The sequence below is a fragment of the Sciurus vulgaris genome (genome assembly GCF_902686455.1).
Source record: "Sciurus vulgaris genome assembly, chromosome: Y".
NCBI classification, from domain to species: Eukaryota; Metazoa; Chordata; class Mammalia; order Rodentia; family Sciuridae; genus Sciurus; species Sciurus vulgaris.
The window spans coordinates 402,331-421,114 of NC_136481.1; the positions used below are offsets into that span (position 1 = coordinate 402,331).

General features: G+C 33.1%; 1 protein-coding gene across 13 annotated transcripts in view; it reads right to left on the bottom strand.

Annotated features, from left to right (window-relative positions):
• Nucleotides 1–18,784, bottom strand: part of LOC306652045 (ubiquitin carboxyl-terminal hydrolase 9X-like) — a 134,702-nt gene that overhangs the window by 71,742 nt on the left and 44,176 nt on the right. For all 13 annotated transcript variants that reach the window (XM_079125100.1, XM_079125105.1, XM_079125103.1 and 10 more), the window contains one exon: nt 3,398–3,604. In XM_079125100.1, coding sequence (XP_078981226.1) covers nt 3,398–3,604 — 207 coding nt within the window. The remainder of the gene's footprint in view (nt 1–3,397; nt 3,605–18,784) is intronic.

The following is an 18,784-nucleotide window of genomic DNA, read 5'->3' on the forward strand; positions in this document are numbered from 1 at the left end:
AAAATTTGTTTTAAATGGCCCAGTATCCTATATAATTCTAATTTCAAATATTTGAGAATTACCAGAAAAGTTTTTAAACTCACTCAGAAGAATATGAATTGGTTTAAGAGTTTAATCAAATAATGTTTTAAGTAGATTTGTATTTTGAAATTATCATTAAAACTATGAAATATAAAGCACTATTATGAACTCTTTTGTGGCTTCAGAATATTTATAAAAAGTATGAATGAAGGAATTGTTTCATTAAATATTTTGTTAGGTTTTCATTGTAAAATTCAGCAACCTCTCTCCCCCAAATCCCAATGGGCTGGGTATGAGCACACTGTTTTAATCAGAGAAAAAACCAGAAAATTTGTATTTTATAAATGCTTTCAAAAAATCATCAAATTTAAAAATACAAAAATTCCTTTAAATATTCACTTAATGGAAAATTAGAAATATTCTAACAACAGGTTTATTTCAATCATTCTCACATTGTTTACTTGCTTTACTTTGTTAATTACAGTAACTAAATAAAAAGTTAGATGCAGGTACTTAACAGATTTTCAGTTGGTATAATCTTGTTTCTGTTAATATTTGGGGAAGAATATGCAATTCTATAATGATTACTTTAGGCAGTTTAAAATATTTATAGTACATGAATATTAAATTTGTCACTGCTTTTCAAAGCACTTTCGATCAGAGGGCAAACAGTAACAGATTTATTAGTTTCCTATAACAACAAATGAATCTTAAGTTGAAAGAAGCCAAGACCTTTTTGCTAAATTTAGTTTAAATTCAATACCTATTAATGTGGCAAGATAAGAGACTGAATGCCTACTATTAAAATGAAAAACTAATAAAGTCGGATTTGAGTCTTTATAAGTGTACTATGATTTCCTACATTTCTATATTAAGTAAAATATCACTTATATGCAAGATCCTGTTTTATATACTGAGTAAACATTTAAGAATAAAAAGGAAACATAAAATCATTTGATCAAAAGTAACCCAGGTAAGATTATTTTCTTTTACTACCTTCTGAAGACTGAAATATATAATTGCAAATTACTGTATTAATAACAGGGTTTGAAAAAGCTATTTGACTTTATCTGCAGAGAACAGTAGTAGCATGATAAAATTTTCATCTTTGTTCAGAATATGAAAAAAATTTGGTTTTATGTGGACAACTAGGACTAGATAGTTCACAGACATGAATAACTTAATTTTCATTTTTAAAGTACTATTGTTCACAAACACAGACCAATGGTACAGAATAGAAGAAACAAACAAACATAAATAATCATCTCACACTAGACAAAGGGGCCAAAAACATTCACTAGAGAAAAGATAGCCAATTAAACAAATAGTACTAGGAAAAATGGAAAGTCAGATGTAGCAAAATGAATTTAAACCTTTATTTCTCACTCTGCATGAAACTCAACTCAGTGGATCAAAGACTTAGGCATTAGAACAGAGACCCTATGCCTACTAGAAGGAAAAGTAGGTCCAAATCTTCACCACATTGACCTAGGATCTGACTTCCTTAGCAAGACCCCTTCGCAAGTGCCAAGAAATTAAATTAAGAATCAATAATGGGATGGATTCAAACTAAAAAGCTTCTCAGCAAAAGGAACAATCAATAATGTGAAGAGAAAGCCTACAGGATCAGGAAAAAATCTTTACCACAGGCATCTCAGATAAAGCATAAACCCTAGATATGTAAAGAACTCAAAAAATTTAATACCAAAAAAACAAATAATTCAGTCAATAAACGGGCTAAGAAACTGAACATATTTGAAGAAACAGTTGGATCAACAAATATATGAAATAATGTTCAACATCTCTAGTAATTAAAGAAATGCTAACCAAAACTACAGATACTTCATCTCACCCAAATCAAAATGGCAATTATCAAGAAAACAAGCAACATTTAATATTGGCAAGGATGTGAGGGAAAAAGGTACTCTCATATACTGCTGGTGGGACTGCAGATTGGTGCAACGATTACGGAAAACAGTACAGAGATTGCTCAGAATACCTGGAATGGAACCCACCATTTGACCCAGCTACCCCACTCCTTGGCCTATACCCAAGAGACCTAAAATCAGCATATTACAGTGACACCACCACATCAATGCTTACAGTAGCTCAATTTACAATAGCTAAACTATGGACCCAACTGAGGTATCCTTCAACAGATGAATGGATAAATAAAATGTGGCATGTATACACACATACACATATGATGGAATATTACTCAGTTTTTAAAGAAGAATGAAATTATGGCATTTGTTGGTAAATGGATGGAGTTGAAGAATATCATGCTAACGTTAAATAAGCCAAAACCAAAAAAATCAAAGGCTGAATGTTTTCTCTGATATGTGGATGCTCATTCACAATAAGGGTTTGGGGGATGCTAGGGAAGAACAGAGTTCCTTTATATTAGGTAGACAGGAGTGTAGGGAGGGGAAGGAGTATGAAGGATAGTAGAGTGAAACAGACATTACCTCATGTACATACATGACTGTATGACCAATGTGATTCTACAATATGTAATATCAGAAAAATGAGAAATTATACTTCAATTATGTATGATTTACCAAAATGCAAAAATGCATTCAACTGTCATGTATAACTAATTAGAATAAAAAAATTTTAAAAAGTACTACTGTTAGAATGTTCTTTAAGTTTATTCACATGTATCATTGTAGTCAATTTTAAGTATGAATTTGTATGACAATACTTTTTTGATAAAGGCAATCAGTTCAGTGTATATTTCTGTATCTTCACAATCATGGTTTTTCCACAAATCAAAAGTGTAATCTTGGGTTTCCCTGATCTAATAAAATATGAGTACAAGTGAAAGAAAAATGCCACCCTCCAGTCACTGAGGACACTGTTTTCTTTTTTTATTTAAGAGAACATAGCATTATCACTAAATTTATAAACTGACATAAATTCAACACTATAATTAAAAAAAAAATGAACAAGTCCAAACTAACAAGTAAATGAAAATTTAACAATCAGTAAACATAAAAGACATAAGGAAGATGGGTATAGGAGTGAGCTACTGTGATCTGCTCATAGGGAAACCAATATTTACATTATTAATATCTACTTTTATGCTTCCAAAAATCACTATCAGTTTTAATCATGTGATCTTAGTTCATGTATTTTATAGTACAACTATAATAAATTATTTTATCTATAAAAATCTTTCTTAAAAGTTATTAAAAGTTCTTAATGATAGATAAAACTTATTGAAAAAACACCAAATGAGTGTAAAAAATAAGCCAATTCTTCGGGCTTATTTTAATCAAAAGTGATGGAATATACTGAAACTATCCTACAACTACACTATCCTACTCATTAAGAAAAAAAGTCAGAAATGGTAAGTAAAGAAGCACCTCCATACCTGAGAACAACTATAATCTAGTATTTTTATGTGGGCACTGAGAGCTAGGTCCATGATATCTACAGGCACATCATCACTATGAGCCAGATTCCAAAGAAGATTCAAAACTTTGTGTGCCATCACACCATCTTTATCATCTTCTGCAAGACGACGTATCAATTCAAGTAGCTTCTCACGCTGTTTTTTACTTGCATTTGTCCAACTTTCCTAGGGAAAAAAATATTTAAATGACATAAATAACACATAGCATATACCTTTAATTGTATTATAATTGTATTTCTGCTTTAATAATATTTTTGGATAAACTATATTTTATTCAACACACATCTGCAGATGACAGTGCATGTGTACACTCTGCCCTGCAACAGAATAAACACAAAAATTACCAAACTGTTGGTTTTCAGACTGAGAAAATGAACTAGAACTCATAAAACATACGCTCTAAAATTTCAGGAAAAAAAAATTCCCATTTACAACTTCAAGCTGTTTGATGCTGTTCATTAATAAATTACACAACTTAAAACTGAAAGGAACACTCAATTTAAAAGTTGCCACAAACAATGAAAGCAATCACAAAGTAATATGTATTACGTTTTTAAAACAAAACAAAACAAAACAAAACAAAAAAACAAGCAAAGAAAAAAGTTTATGAGAACTTTAAGAGTACTAACACCAAAAAAACTATATGGAAAAATGTGATCTTTATTTAGGAGAGAAAAATGCTCCTTAAAAAGTCAAAAAATTCTACTTTTAAGAAGGTGAAATAATTTTAGGAAGATGGGATATATTTTTCATTATACATCCTACTAAGCATAACTAAAGTTTCTTGACATTATAGAAAAATAAGCATGAATCTAAAAATTGCAGAGTAGAAAGAAGAAAAGTGAAGCAAAGATTCCAGACCAGATGGAGACTAAAATCTAAGAAACAAGAAGGCAATGAGTTTTTTGGGTTTTCTTTTATTTTTCCAGACTTAAAGCTGAAGAAGCCATAAACCTGGAAACAAAGACCAGAAAAGATCCCAGAGAACCATGTCTACAGTCAAATTTCAGAAAAGGCACAAAGAAATCTCTTAGAAAATAAATGATCAACTACAAATACTGTGGAAAAAAATTTTGGCCTCCTACCATACTATATGGAAAGGCTGCTGCAGGCCAACATCTTTGAGGTGAATCCATAAGAGAAGATGAAACTGTGAGCTAGAATTTCTACCTCTACAAAACAGAAACAAGTCCCTGCACCAGATCCTTTCTATGGCAATGTCAGAGGAAGACTAAAAGAAGCCAGAACTTTTAACTATTGCTCAGCAATAAAAAGCCCCATCAACACTATGGTAGTAGTGTATACCACATAAGAAAGAGAACTTTTTGCCACAGAGCAGTAATAAGTAGTGACCTTCCAGGTGATAAGGAAGGTTGTTGGGGGAACCTGCAATTCTGCCATTACTTAGCAATAACAAACATTCTTCCTTTATTCAAGTGGTTCTAGATAAGAGTAATTAAATAAAGTTTAAATATTTCCTTACACTTCTCATAATAATGTAATAATTTCCAAGTAGTTTCAAATGCAAATTATTTGACACAGCAAGAATCAAGGAGGTATCAAAATGTAGAAAAAAAGTAACAAACACCAATAGATTATAGATATAAGAATTATCAGGGATTTAAAAGCAATGACATAAAGACATAAAGATACTATTATACATTATTAAAAATTCAACAGAAATCTAAAAATTATTCAGATTACAATTCAGAAGGCAGTAGCACAGAAACAAAAGAATAGGACACAAAAACAAAAGAGTAAGTTTAAGCCCTAACATCAGTAATTCCATTAAGTGTCATCGGTCTAAAAAAAAAAACGTTACAATGCCAAAATTAACAGGAACTACTTACAGTATGAAATAAGAATATAAGTAGGTTGGAGGCAAAAGGTTGCAAATAATATGCAAAAATTAAAGAAGAGCAGAAGTAGCTATTTTAGTATCAGAGAAAACAGACCTCAGATTCTGAGAGGGTGGTGGAAATGAACTAGACAGTGAGTACCAATCTCACAACACAGAAAGGAGGCAGTAAGGCAAAGCAGAATTGTGAGGTGGGTAACAAAATAAATGCACTAAGACTTGGTATTACATAGTATTCAACCTGGACTGGTAGATAAGTTACCTGTGTAGAAAAAAATGCCCTACCCCCCAAAGCAAACTTGTGAATGAGAAGGAGGGGCAAAAGAAACTGAAAGATAAGAAAGGAGTAGACATCCTCAAGCTAATGCCTTAAAAAGGGTTGGAAAGAGAGAAAATTTAAAGCATAACAGTAACAGAATAAATCTTAAACCAATGCAAATAGCTTAAAACCAAATCCTAAAAACAGTCAGAGGTCTGCAGACAACTTGTAGGGAACTCAAGCAGTCAACCCCTTAAATCAGTGCATTGTTTTCCCATGCCCCAGACAACTCCAAGTCAATCCATAGGTAACTCCCCTACACTGGGATCTCTTTAAGAATCTACCTGGAAGAAGTGTTACAAGGACCACTACTCGAAAAACCACTACAACAGTTTCTTGTCCCCCTCACCACCAAGGGGAAACAAAAGGGTTTGTGGGTATTTGTGCTAGTAAGTGCACCTAGACCCACTAACCTTTCCACTCCCTTAACAACAACAAAGCAACTTAAGCCCCAAACAAAGGAAAATGGATTCACTACAATGCCTGGGGTTGGGGGTTAGGGTGAAGAGGGATGTTGGGAAGCCTAAGGACATTTTGTGGATTGCAGGGCTGTATCAGAGGAAAGTTGCCTGAATATCCAGTGACTTAAGAGGACCAAGGGGCAATTGTCAAGAGTCTCTATGCAACAGGAAGGGTATGTTCCCAGCCTTAACAGGTGTACAGCCTGAACAGTGATTACAATTGGCAAGTGACAAGTCACTGTTTCAATAGTTGTGGGACCTTGCAACAGACTTAGTGAGCAGAGGGAATTAAGGCCTGGCATTTACAGCCTGAGGCAGTGGAAACTAGAGTCCACCAGAGGAATACTTCTACACTCTAGAACATGTGGCATATCCACAACCAGAGTTCCTATGATCAGAGAACCACCAGAATCTTTACTATAAGATGGATACAGTAGATGGGAACAGGTACATGGTAACCCAACGGAAATACAGGGGCACTTCAGAGTCTGCATCCTGAATTACTTACTACACTGCATAGAATCACCAATCTACAATACTGCACTCTTCAAGCATTAAGCTAACAAACCAGAAGATGCTGGTGGGAGGTGCACAGAATCTAGGAAATTGGCTCCTGTGACCTGAAGCTCAGGAGATATCCATAGCCAAGACTGATGGCCATCAGCTTAATGTCCAAACCCAATGAAACCTAAACCATTCAAGAAGAACTTTCTTTAATTTGACATGGTATGCTATAAACAACTTTAATGTCAACTTTGATCACATAAATAATTCCTTAACTTGAATAATAATTGTTAACCCAATAGCCAAATTATATCTTCAACACATTTATATATCATCCAATGGCTTGACACATTAAATGGAATCAATCTTCCTGTTTTCCTAGCTCTAGTTTATAACTGCTCCTCTTACCCCATTTATCTTCTTACATTATCCCCAACTACTTCAAATATGACCCATTCATCTATTTCTCTTTTTTATCTTAGTGTAAATTGCCCTCTTATAGTGTGTACTTTCTCTTTTTCACTCAATTTGCCCAATTTTTCTTCCTCCCTTATTTTAGCCCTCACCTTTGTTTAGCAAATTAAACAACTAATTTTTTGAACTATTCCAGAACTTTACTGTAGGTTTATACCTAAATTTGAAGAACCATGAAGAAATGAAGCAATTTTGTTCTTACGAGTTTGAATAGAACAAGACTTGGCTTAGAAGTGATTATAATCAATAGAGCCCAGTGCCATTCCTTAAAGTGGTGCTAACACTGGAATCATCAGAGGTCACACACTGGCAAAATATCACTATCTGGATATTTGCACAACCCAGGCTCTTATGAAAAAGAAAGCTTACGATGTAGTTCTTCAATAAAAGAAGCTGGAACTATACCAGTAGATAAGTAGACATACAAGGCAAGGGAACAAACCACCCCAAATAGTCATAATGTTTCAACAGATATTCACTAACACCACAGTGAAGGAAATGTCATAGAAGGAACTTACAAAGTTCACAGTTAGGGCTGGGGCTGTGGCTCAGTGGTAGAGTGTTTGCCTAGGAGGGGTGAGACACACTGGGTTCAATCTTCAGCACCACATAAAAATAAAAATAAGCAAATAATAAATGTAAAAAAAATCATCTCTGAAACAATGTTTTAAAAACAAAAAGTTCATAAAGTGTTCTGTGAGCAAAAAGAAAACACAGGAGTGAAATTAGAAAATATAGGAAGGGAAAGATCACTTCAATAAAAGGAAGATTCTGAAAAAGAACCAAATATTTGAAATGAAGGAATCTATGAACCAAATAAAAAATTCCACAGAAAGCATCACTAATAGATTATTTTGAAGAAAGAATTCTGAAAATAAAGTGGACCATAGAGAAAAGCCTGTTAAGAGGCCGCGGACAGAATATTCAAGAAATGTAATTACTATTAAAGCTCAAATTTATGATTCATCAGGATAGATGATGACTCTGAAATGTAAGCTAAAGGAATGCACATCTTTTCAATAAAATATCAGAAAAATTTCCAAATCTTAACAAAGACAAAGAAATCCAAAATTCAGGAGGCCTATCTGTAAGACTCCGAATACAAAAAAATCACAAAAGATCCACTCTAAGACACATGCATTATTATAAAAATGCCTAACATTCAGAAGAATAGAATTTTAAAGGCAGCAAGAGAAAAATGAATGGTCACATTTAGAGGTAAACCAAAGTGGACTTCAAGTGGTTTCTCACTTGAAGACACAGAGCTAGGAGGGCAAGGAATACATGCTAAGCACCAAGGAGAAAAAAAAAAAAAAACCAAAAAAACAAACAAACAAGAGAAAAGAAAAAACAAACAAAAAGGGCAACAAAGAATACTATTCCCCCCAAAATTAAACTTAATGATAAATAAAAGCTAAGAGTTCATTAACTAGAAAGCAATGATAAATAAAAGCTAAGAGTTCATTAACTAGAAAGCCTGCACTATAAAACATACTAATGAAAGAGTTTATAAAGAAGAAATAAAAAATAAAATTCAACAGAGGGAGGAATTACACTAGAAGAAGAGCCAATAAAGGAGAAATAAGTACAATTAAACACTAGAAATAAAGGAAAATGGAAGAAAAGAAAAATCATTTCTTAATTGTAAATATAAGTGGTCTAAAGTCTTCAACCAAAAGATATATGTTGGGATATTGTATTAAAAAACAAGACTAACAATATGTTGTCTGCAAGAGACTCAGCTTACAAGAAAAGGCACACAGAAATTGAAAGGATAGGAAAAATAATACAACATGGATCCTGTAAATAAGCAAGGGTAGTTGGTATCATAAGATATGTGGACATTAAACCAAAATTATTAAGAAGAGACAAAGAAGGTGACTTCATAATGCTTAAGGGGCATCACACATCAATCAAATGTAATAATCATGAATATTTATGCCCCAAACACAGCATCTATGTATATCAAACACTTTTCAAAATTAAGAATCAAAAACACCACAACACATTAATACACACCTCTCATAACTTGATAGATCATACAAACAAAACTGATTAAAGATTCTGCAGAATTAAAATATAATCAATAATATGGACCTGTCAGACATTACAGAATATTTCATCCATCAACAACTGAATTCACTTTCTTCTCAGCAGCACATAAAACATTTACTAAAATGAACCCTTTTACATCACCAAAAAATCTAAGCCAAAAAAAAAAAGATAATTACTTGCATTCTATTAGATCATAATGGAATGAAAATGGGTATCAATAAGATTTAAAAAAAACTCACAATAATAATCACCTGGAGATAAAATAATACATTTTTGAATAATGAATAGAAAAAATCGGGAGAGAAATAAAAAATACTTAAAAGTAAATGAGAATAGTGATAAAAACATAAAAATCTATGGGTTAGTATGAGGCAATTCTAAGAGGAAAGTTGACAGCACTGAGCTCATAAATTAAAAGAACAGAAAAGCTCAAAACTTTAGAAAAAGAACAAACCAACACCAAATTTAGTAGAAAATGGGAAATAATTAAAATCAGAGCTGAAATCAACATAATTGACATTAAAAAAATACCGAAGATCAACTAAAAAGTTGTTTTTTTGAAAGGTTGAAAAAAAATTCGATAAACCCTTAGCCCAACTAATTAAAAAAGGGAAAACAGTCAAAGTATCAGAAATGTCAAATGAAAAAGGAAGTATCAATCAAAATTCAGAGGATCCTTTGAGAAGTACTGGTGTTCCAATTCTTCTTTGAAGGTCTTGTAGAACTTGGCTGAGAATCCATCTGGTCCTGGGCTCTTCTTGACTGTTAGGCTTTTGATGGCATTTTCTATTTCATTACTTGAAACTGATCTGTTTAAATTGTGTATGTCCTCCTGATTCAGTTTGGGTAGACAATATGTCTCTAGAAATTTGTCAATTTCTTCAATGTTTTCTATTTCATTGGAGTATAAATTTTCAAAATAATTTTCTAATTATATTCTGTATTTCAGTGGTGTCTGTTGTAATATTTCCTTTTCTGTAGTGTATTTTAGTAATCTGAATTTTTCTTTGGTTTCAACTTCATTGATTTCTACTCTGATTTTAATTATTTCCTGTCTTCTATTGTTTTTGGTGTTGATATTCTCTTTTTCTAGGGCTCTGAGATGTAATGTTATTAGGTCATTTATTTATTAAAGTGCTCCTGGGTTCAATTCCCAGTATAAATACACAACAAACAAACAAAAACCCACAAGTTGAAGAGTACAAGTAAGTTTTTTAAAAAAATCCACATAATAAAGTCAAATACTGTATGTAAAAAAAAAATTCGGAGGAAAATCAAAAACTATTTTGAAAATTTATACTACAATAAGCTAGAAAATCTTGAAGACAATGACCTACCCAAACTGAACTGAACCAGAAGATATAGAACACTTAACGGATGAATTTCAAGTAATGAAATTGAAGCAGCCATCAAAAGGCTACAAAGAAAAGCCCAGTTCTACCAAACTTAAAAGAACTAATACCAATCCTCCTCAAATTAGTCCATGAAACTAAAAAGAAGTGAACTCAGCCAAATTCATTCTATGAAACCAGTATAGCCCTGATTCCAAAATAAGACAAAGATGGATAAATGAAAGAAAACTTCCAGACCAATGTTTCTGATAAACACAGATGCAAAAAATCTTAATAAAATTATAACAAACTGTGTTTAAAAAGAAAAAAACAAAAACAAAAACAAACAAACAAACAAAAAACAAAAAACCCCACCATGAATAAGTGGTTTCATCCCAGGTATGCAAAATGGTTCAATATATGAAAATCAATAAATGTAATCCAACACATAAATAGAATTAAATACAAGAATCATATGACTATTTCAACAGATGAAGAAAAAGCATTTGACAAATTACAGCACCCAAAATGTTAAAGAAATATGTGCAGGAAAAGAAGAGTTCAAATTATCTATTTGCCAATGATATGATCCTATATTTAAGACCCAAAAAACCCCACCAGAAGATTTTTAGAGCTTATGAATGAACTCAGCGAGTATCAGAATACAAAATCAAAATACCGATATATCAAGTGCATTCCTATGGTACAATGATGAATCTGTTGAAAAAGAAATAAGGAACACTGTTCAGTTCATAATAGTATTAAGAAAGGCAGGGGAATCTAAAAAAAGGGGAGGAGGACTCTCCAAAGAAAACTACAGACCACAAAAGAAAGAAACTGAGTAAGACTTTAGATACAGAAAGACTTTCATGTTCTTGGATAGGCAGAATTAATTGCCAAAATGGCCATACTACAAAAGTGTAATAAAGATACAATACAATTCCTATTAAAATTCCAATGATGTTCAACACAGAAATAGAAAAAGCAGTCATGAAATTCAATTGGAAAAATAAAGGACCCTGAGAAAAGTAAAGCAGGAGCCATAACAGTACAGACCTCAAATTATATTAGAGTTGCAGTAACAAAAACAGCATAGTACTGGTACCAAAATAGCCATGAAGACCAGTGGAACAGAAGATACAGAGACAAACCTACATTAAAAAAACCAATTATGTCATGCTTGACAAAGGTGTCAAAAACTTACACTGCAGAAAGATAGCCTTTTTAAATAAATGATGCTGAGAAAATTTGAAGTCTATATGTAGTGAAATGAAATTTAACACTCTTCACCCAGCACAAAACTCAACTCAGAGTGGATCAAAGACACAGGCATTAGACCACAAAACCTGCATCTGTTAGAAAAAAATATAGGACCAACACTCCAACATATTGGTTAAGAAACTGAATTCCTTGCGACTCCAAAGTCCAAGAAGTAAAAGAAAACATTAATAAATGGGATCGTACCATATTTAAAAGCTTCTTCACAGCAAACTAGAGTATGAACAGAGCCAACAGAATGGGAGAAATCTTTGCTACCTCAGTAAGAACCTTAATATGCAGAATATATAAAGAACTCAAAAAATAACTCAATCAATAAATGGGAAAACCACAGGACCCCCCCCCCGACACACGAAGTTGAAGATTTTAGATGCCAATAGGTACTTTTCAAGAGAAGAAATGCAAACAGAAAACAACACATGAAAAAATGTTCCACTTCTTTAGTAATCAGAGAACTGCAAATTCACACTACACTGAGATATCATCTCATTCTAATCAGAACAGCCGTTATCAAGAATGCAAGTAACAATAAACGCTGGTAAGGATGTGCAGAAGTGGTACATTCATACATTATTGGTAGGAGTGCAAACTAGTGCAACCACTCTGGAAAGCAGTATGGAGATTCCTCAAATAACTAGGAAACCACCATATGACCTAGCTATCCTACTGCTTGGTGGGGTGGGATATACAATATATACATAAAATATCCAAGGAATTTAAAATTCACATACTACAGTGATGCAACCACATCACTGTTCACAGCAGCACAATTCACAACAGAAAAGAAATTGAGCCAACCTTGGTGTCCTTCAATGAACCAATAAACAAAATGTAGTTAATAAATACATACACAATGGAGGGGTAACTAAGTCATAAAGAAGAATAATTTTATGGCATTCATAAGTAAGTGAATGGAACTGAAGATTATCAGTCTCAAAAAATTATAGGTCATTTTCTGATATGCTGAAACTAATCCAAATTAAGGGAAGGAACATTAAAAAAAGAAAGAGCAGAATAAAAGAAATAGCAGTAGAGGAGACAAAGGGGAGTGGATGAAAGGGGGTTGGAATGAGATAGTGGAATTAATTTGATCTAACATTTCTATGTATATATATATATATGTATATATCAAAGTAAATCTTACTATCATGTATTTCTACTAGACACTAATTTTTAAAAAACCTCTAACTAAAACAAAGATAAGTAGAGCAGAGGGAAGGGAACAGGTGGAGGAAGGAGGTGAGAGAAATGGGAAGTCCGGGGGCAGAATTAGAACAAATTATATTCCAAGCTTTTATATTCATGTCAAAATGAATTCTACTGTTATGTATGTATTGGTGAAAAGAAACAACAGAGAAGGAAAAGACATGATGATGCTAGCTCATTAAGTATTTTCTGAACTTTCACCAATTAGCAAAATGAGAATTCAGTAACTACAAATCCTACTGACTGTCCTTTCTACAGCAGCCTAAAATAGCTATTCAGCCATCTCTCTTTATTGGCAATATAAATGAGTTCTAAACTGCATTTACTTGTCTGCCAAATCCACTGAAGGTGAACTGTAGGTCATTCTACAAAGCTCTGTAACTTACATGTAGTACCACTGTAATTACATCTAGAATTTTGTAGATTAGAGTTGGTGAGCACAATCATATCTAAAAATAAGCTTTTCCCCTAAATAACAGATTGTTTTCCTCTTCCTGGTTATGAAATATGATCTTGAGATCTTTTATATTATCCTACTTACTATGTTGTTAATCCTCTGCTTCCAAAATAAAGGAAAAGAATATAAATAAAAAGTCTTCAGAGCAAAAAAAAAATTAAACAACATTATATACTGGAAAATGAATCTATCAATAAAACATCGTATGAATATGTGTATGCTGTACCAAGAACATGTGTGTAAATAACAAGAGTCTGTACATGCTTTAGGATATCTCTAAATAAATGAAAGGCCAACTAGACAAAATTGAGCAAGGACACAGAAAAACCTGTAGGGTCTAACAGACCTTTAAAAAGCACTCTACCCAGAAGGACTCACTTTCTTTTCAAGGTATCCACAGAAAGTATATCAAGCAAGACCATGTTCCATATCAAAAAGCAAATATTATCATATTTAAAAATGGAAATCTTACTGAGTATATCCAATTGCAATGTACAATAAGACTTCCTAGTAGATGATGAAGTCCTAGTTAAGGACTGCTTAAGAAGTATTTTAATAAAACAGTAAAAATATAATTGATTCAATATAAGTACAATAAAATAAACCAAAATTTACATAAAACATGTAATATGCCAAAGGAGTAATGAAACTTTAGGGCACATTATAAGAATAGATAAAAAAGGGAAACCACTTAAATGCTTCAAACTCTTTTAAGAGACTAGGAAAAAATGCAAAAGGCAGCAAGAAGAACTATTTCAAAACAGAACAGAATTAGATAAAATTAAAAATAGAAGGGAACTGAAGTTGGGCACAGTGGAGCAAGCCTGTAATCCCAATGGCTTAGGAGGCTGAAGCAGAAGGATTTAGAGTTCAAAACCAGTCTCAGCAATGGTGCTAAGCAACTCAGTGAATCCCTGTCTCTAAATAAAACAGAAAATAGGCTGGGAATGTGGCTCAATGTTTGAGTGTCCCTGAATTCAATGCCGGGTACCAAAAAAAGAAGGCAATTGAGAATGTTAATAAAAAAAGTAGTTTTGTTTTTTTTTTTCCACGAAAAAATACAAAGTTCTTGCAAAGTAGAAAAAGGATAATATACATATTATAAATATGAAGAATGGAACAGAGCTAGCATTTTTTTAGACCCTGCAGACATCATGAAGAACAGGGAATATTAGAAACAACATGTAATAGGACAACTTAGTCAAAATAAATTGTATATTTAAAGAAAATTATTTTAAATCAACAAATATACAATAGTCAACCTGAATATAAGTATAATTTAAAACTTTTGGAAAAAATTTCTACACTTAGAGAAGTAATACCAATTATTATATATTTTTTCCAGAAAATGGAAATGAATGCTACTCCATTTATTTTAAAAGTAAGTAATGCCCTACTAGCAAAGCCTGATAAATACAAAAAACCAATAAGGAACAAAACAAAAACAAACACCAATTACCTCTCATAACACTGAATGCATATGATTAAACATATTAGTAGTACATGTAGTTCAGAAGTATATAAAAATAAAACAGGACTAAGAATAGGTATTTCTGGGGCTACAAAGACTGATTTAATAATGCATAAAAATTCATTACAATTTACCAAATTAACAAAATTAGAAAAAAATCATAATAATCCATGCAGAAGAAACAATTGACAAAATATCCAGGCATGATGAAAACCCTCAGAAAACTGGACTATAAATCAGCCCAATAGGAAGATCCAAAAAACAACAACCAACAACAAACATTATTTATTTTTCTTTGTTGGTACCAGGGATTGAACTCAGGTGCCCTTGACCACTGAGCCACAACCCCAGCCCTATTTTATATATATATATTTTTAAGAGACAGGGTCTTAGCACCTTGCCAATGCTGAGGATGGCTCTGAACTCTCAATCCTCCTGCTTCAGCTTCCCCAGCTGCTAGATGACAGGCCTGTGCCACCTGGACTTGCTTGAGCATTACTTTATTTATTTATATTTTATTTTATTTATATTTTATTTTTTATTTTATTTTACTTTAATGATTATTAGAAGATTTATTTAAGCAAGAATATATTAGTCATCTTTGCCAGACTCAATATGAGACATTAAATTTTCGGTCCAATTTTCCTTCCTATACCTATCAGTTTTGAAAACATAATACCAGAAGATGAGGGTCCAATTCCAACCAGAGCTCCTAAGAGTGAGTTCTTGGGAGTGGGCCTGAAATCTGGATAGATATTTGCTGGCTTGCGTAGGTCTAGCAAATTAAGGCAGCATCTTCGATGAGACCTCGGTAGTTGGGGTAGTTGCACTGAAGCAGATACTCCCATTTAGGCTGGGATCTTATGCCAACCTCTCGGCTTGTGCCTTCCGGGAGACATGTCGTATTCGGCTGGGTCCAGGGTAGGAGGTAGAGTGGGACAGGCTTGAGGGCTTATACCTCGGGAACAACATCTTGGAGCCCGGGCGCAAGTGCGCCTGTGTGGCTCTCGCGTTATTTTAAAAAGTGAAATACTGATGTTTTTGCTCCTAAAATTAAGAGTCTGGCAAAAATTTGCTCCAGCTTCTAATAAACATTTAAAGGCATTTCTGGCCAGAGCAACAAGGAAGGAGGGAAGGAGGGAGGAAGGAAAGAAGGAAGGAAGGAAGGAAAACATCCAGATTGGAAAGGAGAAAGTAAAATGTTTTTCTATATGTAGAAAATATCATTTTTTATCTAAGAATTCTGAGGAACCTCTGGCGAAAAACTTCAAAGACCCCTAGACAATAAGACTGAAAGACATGAAATATACATCAAATGTTTCTATGTAGTAATGGTATTAAGATCAATATTAAAAATAAACATTTTATACAATCACTCAAACACATACACAAAGTACGAATTTAACAACAATGAAAGCATCTGTATACTGAAAACACTAGAAAAACTAGGAACAATATGAACATATCTCAACATTGTAAAAGCTATCTATGCTAAACTCATGGCCAACATCATTCTAAATGGAGAAAAATTGAAAGCATTCCCCCTAAAAACTGGAACAAGGCAGGATGCCCTCTTTCACCACTTGTATTCAACATAGTCCCTGAAACTCTTGACAGAGCAATTAGAAAGAAGAAGGAAATTAAAGGGATATAAATAGAAAATGAAGAATTCACACTTACCATTTGCCAATGGCATAATTATATTTGTAGAAAATGTAAAAAATTCCAGCAGAAAACTTATACTAATAAATAAACTCAACAAAGAAGCATAATATAACATCAATACCCATAAATCAAATGTATTTCTATACATAAGGGATGAATCCACTGAAAGAGAAATAGGAAACTACCCCATTTGCAGGAGCCTCAAAAAACAAAACAAAACAAAAGCCCCCCCAAAACACCACCACAAACAAACAAACACCTTGGGAATCAATGTAATAAAAGAAGTGAGGGCTGGGGATGTAGCTCAGTTGGTAGAATGCTTGCCTTGAAAGCACAAAGCCCTGGGTTCAATCCCCAGCACCGCAAAAAAAAAAAAATAAATAAATAAATAAAAAAAAAGAAAGAAGTGAAAGACCTCTACAATTCTACAATGAAAACTACAGAATACTAAAGAAAGAAACTGAAAAAGTCCTTAGAAGATGGGAAGATCTCTCATCCTCTTGGATAGGCAGAATTTATATTGTCAAAATGGTCATACTACCAAAAGGGTTACACAGATTCTTTGTAATTCCTATTAAAATCCCAATGATATTCTTCATAGAAACAGAAACAGCAATCATGAAAACTCATCTGAAAAAATAAGAGACACAGAAAAGCCAAGGTAATACTTAAGTCAGAAGAGTGAAGCAGGAGGAACCTTGAACTATACTGCAGAGCAATAGTAACAAAAATGGCATGGTCTTGGCACCAAAATATAGTAGATCAATGGCACGGAATAGAGGACACATAGACAAACCCACATAAATATGGTTATCTCATACTAGACAAAGGCAACAAAAACATTCACTGGAGAAAAGATAGTCTGTTCAATAAATGGTGTTGGGAAAAATGGAAATCCACATGTAACAAGATGAAATTAAACCTCTGTCCTTCACCCTGCATAAAAATCAACTCAAAGTGAATCAAAGACTTAGGCAGAACAGAGATCCTGCACCAATAGAAGAAAATGTAGGCCTAAATATTCATCATGGTTGGCTTCAGACCTGACTTCCTTAACAAGACTCCTAAAGTGCAAGAAGTAAAAATAAGAATCAATAAATGGAATGGGTTCAAACTAAAAAGTTTCTTCTTGGCAAAGGACACAATAAATAACGTGAAGAGAGAAGCTACAGAAATGGGAAAAAAATCTTTACCCACACACCTCAGATAGAGCACTAATCCCCAGGATATATACATAACTTAAAACACCAAAAACAAAACAAAACAAAACAAAACAAACAAAAAAAAAAAACTTCAAAACCCAATCAATGAATGGGATAAGGAATTAAAAAGACACTTCACAGAAAAACAATCGACCAACAAATATATGAAAAAATGTTCATCTTATGTGAATACTAAGATTTCCTCTCATTCCAGTGAGAATGGCAATAATAAGCATCGGCAAGGATGTAGGAAAAAGGTTCACTCATACATTGCTGGTGGGACTGCAGACCTGTGCAACCACTTTGGAAAGCAGTATAGAAGTTCCTAGGAAACTTGAAACTTGGAATGAAACCACCATTTGATCCAATTGTCCCACTCCTTGGCTTATACTCAAAAGAATTTAAAATCAGCATACAACAGTGACACAGCCACATCAATATTTATAGCAGCTCAATTCACAATAACTAATCTATGAAACCTAGTGAGGTGTCCCCTCAACAGATGAATGGACAAAGAAAATGTGGTCTATATATACAATGGAATATTTCTCAGCCTTAAAGAATGAAATGAGGACATTTGCAGGTAAGTGGAGAGAACCAGAAAATATGCTAAGTGAAATAAGCTTATCCCAAACTACCTAAGGTCAAATGTTTTCTCTGACAAGCAGATGATGATTCATAGTAGGGGGTGGATAGGGAAGAACGAAACAACTTTGGATTATGCAGAGGGCAGTGAGCAGAGGTGCAGGGTGGTTAAGAATGATAATGATGACAGAAATGAAGAGAGTAATTATTACACTATATACATGATAAAATTTTTTTTAATTATATATAAAAAATCATTATTATTTACTCATATAAGAATTTTGTCATAAAATAAAAAACCACAAATAATAGCTAAGTCATACAATGGATAAGGCATGATAAGTGGGCATTAGGTTGATTTTCTTCCCAGTTATTTTTTCTTCTTTCTGTTTAGGGGGTTACAGTTCATAAAATAAATTATGCCTTTTACTGACTTTTTATACTGTGGGATTTTCTGAGTAATGGAACATATCTTAAGT